Source organism: Cuculus canorus, chromosome 32 (assembly GCF_017976375.1).
Source record: "Cuculus canorus isolate bCucCan1 chromosome 32, bCucCan1.pri, whole genome shotgun sequence".
Classification (NCBI taxonomy): domain Eukaryota; kingdom Metazoa; phylum Chordata; class Aves; order Cuculiformes; family Cuculidae; genus Cuculus; species Cuculus canorus.
Genome location: NC_071432.1, coordinates 1,298,110 through 1,306,152, shown reverse-complemented (window position 1 = coordinate 1,306,152; position 8,043 = coordinate 1,298,110). Strand labels below are relative to the sequence as shown.

The 8,043-nt window shown below is 65.6% G+C and overlaps 1 protein-coding gene across 1 annotated transcript; it reads left to right on the top strand.

Annotated features, from left to right (window-relative positions):
- Window positions 1-238: 238 nt before the first annotated feature.
- On the top strand, window positions 239-6,567 carry MECP2 (methyl-CpG binding protein 2). The gene is made up of 3 exons (XM_054052210.1): window positions 239-316; window positions 4,936-5,265; window positions 5,341-6,567. The coding sequence occupies exons 1-3, from the start codon at window positions 285-287 to the stop codon at window positions 6,455-6,457; spliced, it is 1,479 nt and encodes a 492-aa protein (XP_053908185.1). The 5' UTR covers window positions 239-284; the 3' UTR covers window positions 6,458-6,567.
- The last annotated feature ends 1,476 nt before the right edge of the window (window positions 6,568-8,043 follow it).

Sequence of the window (8,043 nt, the reverse complement as noted above, 5' to 3'; positions counted from 1 at the left end):
CCGTGATGGACAGCCGCTCGGCCCAATGGCGGCTGCCGCGGGGGGGCGGGGCGGCGCCGCTCCGGGTTCCCTCTCGGGCTCGGGCCGGCCCGGCCCCCCCCTTCAAACGCTTCTACACGCGCCCCCCCCCTCCCCCCCCGCCCCGTTCTCTCTCTCTCTCTTCTCTCTCTCTTCCTCTCTCTTTCTTCGCTTCCCCCCCCTTTTCTCTCTCTCCTCACCCCCCCCTCCCGCCCCCCCCCCTTTCCCCCCCCCCCTCCGCGGGTTCTTTTTTCGCTGCGAAGAAAATGGCGGCGCCGAGCGGAGCCGAAGAGCGGCTGTGAGTGAGGAAAGAGGGAGAGAGGGGGGGGGGCGGGAGACGGGGGGGTGGGGGGCGGGGGGGGTCCCGGCGATGCGTTTCCCGCGCGCGCGCCGGCGCGAGGACCCCCCCCACCCCCCAACCCCCCCCCCCAACCCCCCACCCCCTTCCCGCGCGCTTTTCCCGCCACCTCCGAGCGCGCGCGCGGGAAGCGGGGCGGGGGGGGCGGGGGGGGGACACGGGGGGTGCGAGTGCGTCACGATCGGGAACGGGGGGCTGGGGGGGGTAGGAGCGCGGGAAACCCCCAAAATGGGACCCCCCACCCCTCTACCCCGAGGCCCCGACGGGCCCCGAGCGCCGATCTTTGGGGCGGCTCGAAACGGAGCGCCCCGAAACCGAGACCCCCCCCGAGCCGAACGGGGCGCCCCGAAACGCGCAGACACACCCCCCCAGCGCCCCCCGAACTCTGCTCGGAGGGAGGCGAAATAGGGGCCTTGGGGCGCCCCAAAACTGAGCACCCCCCGGCCTGAGCGGCCCCTCTGGGAGTCGCCAAATGGGGACCCCCCTGCACCCCAAAACAGGGCCCTCCCTGCTCTGAGAGACCCGAAATGGGGACTCTTTGGGCACCCCCAAACAAGGACACCCCGAAACAGGCGTCCCCCGGCTCTGAGAGGCCCCAAAGGGGGACACCTCCCCGAGAGTCCCCGAAACGGGACACCCCCCGCTCTGAGCGCCCCAAAACTGAACTCCTCTGCGCACCCCAAAACGGGGACCTCCCTGGTCTGAGCGACCCAAAACGCGGACCCCTTGGGCACCCCGAAACTGAGCACCCCAGAACGGGGGCTGCTCCGTGTGCTGAGAGTCCCAAATGGGGACCCCTCTGGCACCTCAAATCCGGGACCCCCTCCGCTGTAAGTGTCCTCCGGAATGAGGACCCCCCTGAAATGGGGATGCGGCGCCCAAAACGCCCCAAACTGCCCCAAAACGCGGTGCTCGCACAGCACAAAACTGCCCTGAATCGCCCCAAAATGTGGTGCTCACAGAGTGCCCAAAACGCCCCAAACTGCCCCAAAACACGGTGCTCGCACAGTGCCCAAAACACCCCAAACTGCCCCAAAACGCGGTGCTCGCACAGTGCCCAAATCGCCCCAAACTGCCCCAAAATGCGGTGCTCGCACAGTGCCCAAAACGCCCCAAACTGCCCCAAAACGCAGTGCTCGCACAGTGCCCAAAACGCCCCAAACTGCCCCAAAATGCAGCACTCGCACAGCGCCCAAACTGCCCCAAAATGCGGTGCTCACACAGTGCCCAAAACGCCCCAAACTGCCCCAAAACGCCCCAAAATGCCCCAAAATGCGGCACTCGCACAGCGCCCAAAATGCCCCAAACTGCCCCAAAATGCGGTGCTCGTACAGTGCCCAAAACGCCCCAAACTGCCCCAAAACGCCCCAAAACGCGGTGCTCACACAGTGCCCAAAATGCCCCAAACTGCCCCAAAACGCGGTGCTCGCACAGTGCCCAAAACGCCCCAAACTGCCCCAAAACGCAGTGCTCGCACAGTGCCCAAAATGCCCCAAACTGCCTCAAAACGCAGTGCTCGCACAGTGCCCAAAACGCCCCAAACTGCCCCAAAACGCGGTGCTCGCACAGTGCCCAAAACGCCCCAAACTGCCCCAAAACACGGTGCTCGCACAGTGCCCAAAACACCCCAAACTGCCCCAAAACGCGGTGCTCGCACAGTGCCCAAATCGCCCCAAACTGCCCCAAAATGCGGTGCTCGCAGTGCCCAAAACGCCCCAAACTGCCCCAAAACGCAGTGCTCGCACAGTGCCCAAAACGCCCCAAACTGCCCCAAAATGCAGCACTCGCACAGCGCCCAAACTGCCCCAAAATGCGGTGCTCACACAGTGCCCAAAACGCCCCAAACTGCCCCAAAACGCCCCAAAATGCCCCAAAATGCGGCACTCGCACAGCGCCCAAAATGCCCCAAACTGCCCCAAAATGCGGTGCTCGTACAGTGCCCAAAACGCCCCAAACTGCCCCAAAACGCCCCAAAACGCGGTGCTCACACAGTGCCCAAAATGCCCCAAACTGCCCCAAAACGCGGTGCTCGCACAGTGCCCAAAATGCCCCAAACTGCCTCAAAACGCAGTGCTCGCACAGTGCCCAAAACGCCCCAAACTGCCCCAAAACGCAGTGCTCACACAGTGCCCAAAACGCCCCAAACTGCCCCAAAACGCGGTGCTCGCACAGTGCCCAAAACGCCCCAAATCGCCCCAAAACGCGGTGCTTGCACAGTACCCAAAATGCCCCAAACTGCCCCAAAACGCGGTGCTCGCAGTGCCCAAAACGCCCCAAACTGCCCCAAAACGCAGTGCTCGCACAGTGCCCAAAACGCCCCAAAACGCCCCAAACTGCCCCAAAACGCAGTGCTCACACAGTCCCCAAAACGCCCCAAAACGCCCCAAACTGCCCCAAAACGCAGTGCTCGCACAGCACCTAAAACGCCCCAAACTGCCCCAAAACGCGGTGCCCGTACAGCGCCCAAAATGCCCCAAAATGCGGTGCCCACAGAGTGCCCAAAACCCCCAAACTGCCCCAAAACGCGGCACTCGGACAGTGCCCAAAACGCCCCAAACTGCCCCAAAATGTGGTGCTCGCACAGTGCCCAAAATGCCCCAAACTGCCCCAAAACGCCCCAAACTGCCCCAAAATGCGGTGCTCACACAGCGCCCAAAACGCCCCAAACTGCCCCAAAACGCAGTGCTCGCACAGTGCCGAAAACGCCTCAAACTGCCCCAAAATGCAGCACTCGCACAGCGCCCAAAATGCCCCAAAACACAGTGTTCATACAGTGCCGAAAACGCCCCAAACTGCCCCAAAACGCGGTGCCCGTGCAGTGCCCAAAACACCCCAAACTGCCCCAAACTGCCCCAAAACGCCCCAAACTGCCCCAAAACGCGGTGCCCGTGCAGTGCCCAAAACACCCCAAACTGCCCCAAAACGCCCCAAACTGCCCCAAAACGCCCCAAACTGCCCCAAAACGCGGTGCCCTTACAGCGCCCAAAACCCCCAAAACTGCCCCAAAATGTGGCACTTGGACAGTGCCCAAAACGCCCCAAACTGCCCCAAAACGCGGTGCTCGCACAGCACAAAACTGCCCTGAATCGCCCCAAAATGTGGCGCTCGCACAGTGCCCAAAACGCCCCAAACTGCCCCAAAACGCAGTGCTCGCACAGCGCCCAAAACACCCCAAAATGCCCCAAATCGCCCCAAACTGCCCCAAAATGCGGTGCTCGTGTGGTGCCCAAAACTGTCCTGAATCACCCCCAAATTTGCCATTGACGCTGAGCCCCAAAATGCCTCAAATTGCCCCAAATCTGTGGCTTTGCCCCAAAAAACGGTGCTTACGCCGTGCCCCGAAAGGCCCCAAATTCCCCCAAACCGCGGGCCCCAAAACCCCCGAACTGCCCCCAAAACCTCCTCAAACTGCCCCCAAATATGGGGTTTACGCGGAATGCTGAACTTGCCCCAAAATCTGATGTTTGTGTGGCCCCCAAAATCCCCCCGAAATACCCCGAAATACGGTGTTGACGCCACACCCCCAAATTACTCAGAGTTCCCCCCAAAATGCTGCTCAGCCGTCACCCAAAACCCCCCGAATTGCCCCCGAAACGCGGCGTTCACACGACTCCCCGACGTTTACCCCGAAAATCCGCCCAAAGCGGCCCTCGCCGCGCCCCAAAACCCCCCAAAAGCGATGCTCACCAAATTACCCCAAACCGGCCCAAATGGAGCCCCCAAATCTCTCAAAAAGCGCCCCAAAAATGGGCCAAATTGGCCCAAATCCGCCCTCGCCGCCCCTGGAGGCGGCGCCGCGCCCTCGTGCCGATCCGGCCGCCCTCGTGCCGCGTCGATGCTGTCTGGAAGCCGATGGGGATCCCCTTCTGCGCCCCCCGGAACGCCGCTCACCGTCCGGAGCGCCGCACTTTGGTTGTGCCGTACGCTGGCTTGGCCCCGGATCGCCCTCCGGAACGCTGCGCTCTGACCCGGATCACCGGGATCGCCGCACCACGGCCTCCTCGCTGCGTCCGGAGCGCCAGGACGGTACCGCGGCCATCGGGAAGTGTCTCTATTCCGGCGCTCCTCACGCTCCCGTTACGCACCGGACACCGACATCGCCGCGATCTCCGGCGTCTGATGGCTCCAATTAGCGCCGGGCCTAATTAGGGCCGTGACCAACGGCAGCAGGGGGGCCGATTCCAGGCCTGGCGCTGAGGGGGTCGGCGTCGCCGTGGCGTCTCCGAGACCCTGGAAGGGCCGTCGTTCCCGCATCGTGGCACAGGATCCGGCGCTAACGAAGCTTTGATTCCCAGCCTCCCTCTCCTTGCCGGCTCCGTGGCTGCGGCGGCTGGATGGCGGCAGGCCTGCGGCTCCGGTCCCTGCAGCTCCGGCGTGTGCGGCTCCGGCTGCGTTACGGTCCGAGCGGATACGGATCCCGGCCGCCCCGCGGCTCCAATCCCCCCTTTGCCCATTTCTGCGCCGTTTTCCCCCGCGGGAGCCGCCGGTTCCGGCTCTGCTTTCCCAGGCGCCGGCGTCTCCGGCTCCGTGCCGGCACTGATCCCTCTCTTTCATTCCAGGGAGGAGAAAGCGGAGGAGAACCTTCAGGGGCTGAAGGAGCGGCCGCCGAAGGCCAAGAAGGTGAGGAAGGAGCGGAAGGACGAGAAACCGGAGGAGCCGACGCAGCCTTCCGCCGAGCCGGCTGAGGCCGGCAAAGCCGAGACGTCGGAAGGAGCCGGGACGGCCCCGGCGGCGCCGGAAGCTTCAGCGTCTCCCAAACAGCGCCGCTCCATCATCCGGGACCGGGGGCCGATGTACGACGACCCCACGCTGCCCGAGGGCTGGACCCGCAAGCTGAAGCAGCGGAAATCGGGCCGATCGGCGGGGAAATACGACGTCTACCTGATCAAGTGAGTGCCGGCAGCGCGCCGCGCCGCCCATCCGGTGCTCGCCGCCCGCCTAAATCCCTCTTTCCTCTCCCTTAGTCCGCAGGGCAAAGCCTTCCGCTCCAAGGTGGAGCTGATCGCCTACTTCGAGAAGGTGGGCGACACCTCCCTGGATCCCAACGACTTCGATTTCACCGTCACGGGCCGCGGCAGCCCCTCGCGGCGCGAGCAGCGCCCGCCCAAGAAGCCCAAATCACCCAAAGGCTCCGGCACGGGCCGCGGCCGGGGCCGCCCCAAGGGCAGCGGGGCCGCCAAGCCGAAGGCGGCGCCGTCCGAGGGGGTTCAGGTCAAGCGGGTGATCGAGAAGAGCTCCGGCAAACTCCTGGTGAAGATGCCCTTCCAACCGGGCCAAGCCGGCGCTCGCGGCGAACCCGGCGCCGCCACCACCTCCACACAGGTCTTGGCCATCAAACGGCCCGGTCGGAAGCGGAAAACGGAGCCGGATAGCCAAGCCGTGCCGAAGAAACGAGGCCGCAAGCCGGCGGGAGCGACGGGAACGGGCAGCCCGGTAGGAGCGGCGCCGGAGGCGAAGAAGAAGGCGTCGACGCCGCCGTCGGTGCAGGAGACGGTGTTGCCCATCAAGAAGCGGAAGACGCGGGAAGCGGTGGTGTTGGAGGTGCGGGAAGCGGCTCCGCCGCCGCCGGAACACGGCGCCAAGGGACCGCGCAGCGCCCGCAGCCCCGGCCGGCGCAGCAAGGAGAGCAGCCCCAAAGGCCGCGGCACCGCGCTGCCGCCGTCCGCCGCCGCCACCAGGAAGGAACCGGGGGCGACGGCAGCGGCGGCCGAGCCGCCCCCCAGGGACAGCGGCAGCCCCGCGCCGCCGCCACAGGACCTGAGCGGGAAGGGCGGCGGCGGCGGCGACGAGCGGGAGAAACCGCCGGCGCCTGACGGTTGCGCCAAGGAGGCGGCAAAGACTGCGGCGGCGGTGCCGTACAAACCGCGGGGGGAGGCCGAGCACAAAGACACTGCGCTCCCCCCTTCCTCGTCCTCTTCCTCGTCCTCTTCTTCCTCGTCCTTCTCCTCTTCCTCCTCCTCCTCCTCTTCGGCGCCGCCACCGCCGCCGCCGCCACCGCCCAACGCCTCCTCCGTGCCGCGGCCGCCGGGCCGGGAAGAGCCGGTCGACACCAGGACGCCTCTTCCCGAGCGAGTCAGCTGACTGTGAGCCCCGACCGACGGACGGACGGACGGACGGACGGACGGACAGACCCCCCCCCATCCCGACACCCCTCCCCTCCCGGTTTTGTTACGGAAAAGCACAGCGAGGGGCGCCCCTCCCCCCCCCCCCCATCCCCCGCGCACCTTCGGCTCCAAAATTGGGGGGAAGGGGGGGGCGCCCCGAAGGGGGGGGGGGAGGGGATTTGGGGGGAGGGGACGGGGGGGGCGCCGCCCCTCCCCCAGCGCCGTTTTCCTCGTTCTTCCAGGTTGGGGTTCCGCGTTTTTAGCCGGAGGGAGGCATTTGCACTAAGGGGGGGCGCTGGGTGCCACGGGAGCCGCTCCGGAGCCGACCGGGACGGGAGATCCATCGGGGCGGGAGCCGATCCAGAGGGGCGGGAGCCGATCCATCGGGGCGGGAGCTGAGCCGAGAGGAGAGAGATCCATAGGGGCGGGAGCCGATCCAGAGGGGCGGGAGCCGATCCATAGGGGCGGGAGCCAATCGGAGAGGAGATCCATAGGGGCTGGAGCCGATGGGGATGGGAGATCCATAGGGGCGGGAGCCGATCGGAGAGGAGATCCATTGGAGTGGGATCTGGGCTGGAGCTGATCGGAGAGGAGATCCATAGGGGCGGGAGCCAAGCCGAGAGGAGATCCATAGGGGTGGGATCCGGGCTGGAGCCGAGCGGAGAGGAGATCCATAGGGGCTGGAGCCGAGCGGAGAGGAGATCCATAGGGGTGGGATCCGGTCTGGAGCCGATCGGGAGAGGAGATCCATAGGGGTGGGATCCGGGCTGGAGCCGAGCGGAGAGGAGATCCATAGGGGCTGGAGCCGACGGGGCTGGGAGATCCATAGGGGTGGGATCCACTCTGGAGCCAATCGGAGAGGAGATCCATCGGGGCTGGAGCCGATGGGGATGGGAGATCCATCGGAGTGGGATCCGGGCTGGAGCTGATCAGGAGAGGAGATCCATAGGGGTGGGATCCACTCTGGAGCCGATCGGAGAGGAGATCCATAGGGGCTGGAGCCGATGCGGATGGGAGATCCATAGGGGTGGGAGCCGATCGGGAGAGGAGATCCATCGGGGTGGGATCTGGTCTGGAGCCAATCCGGAGAGGAGATCCATAGGGGCTGGAGCCGATGGGGACGGGAGATCCATTGGGACGGGATCCGCTCTGGAGCTGATAGGGAAAGGAGATCCATCAGGGCTGGAGCCGATGGGGCTGGGAGATCCATAGGGGTGGGATCCATTCTGGAGCCGATCGGAATGGAGATCCATAGGGGCTGGAGCCGATGGGGATGGGAGATCCATAGGGGTGGGATCCGCTCTGGAGCCAATCCGGAGAGGAGATCCATTGGGGTGGGATCCGGGCTGGAGCTGATCAGAATGGGAGATCCATCGGGGCGGGAGCCGATTGGGAGGGGAGATCCATCGGGACGGGATCCGGGCTGGAGCCGATCGATCGGGAACAGTGTTTGTAAGGGATCCGGTCTTGGACCAATTGGGATCGATCTGGGGGTGGGATCAATCCAGGTGGGATCCGGTCTCATGGCGGTCCGGAGGGGCGGGATCTGATCTCGGACCAATC

Excerpts from the sequence above, each read along its gene's own strand:
- MECP2 (XM_054052210.1), top strand. The coding sequence starts at position 285 with ATGGCGGCGCCGAGCGGAGCCGAAGAGCGGCT. Across the intron at positions 317-4,935 it reads AGCGGAGCCGAAGAGCGGCT|GGAGGAGAAAGCGGAGGAGA; the intron begins GTGAGTGAGGAA and ends CTTTCATTCCAG. Across the intron at positions 5,266-5,340 it reads TACGACGTCTACCTGATCAA|TCCGCAGGGCAAAGCCTTCC; the intron begins GTGAGTGCCGGC and ends CCTCTCCCTTAG.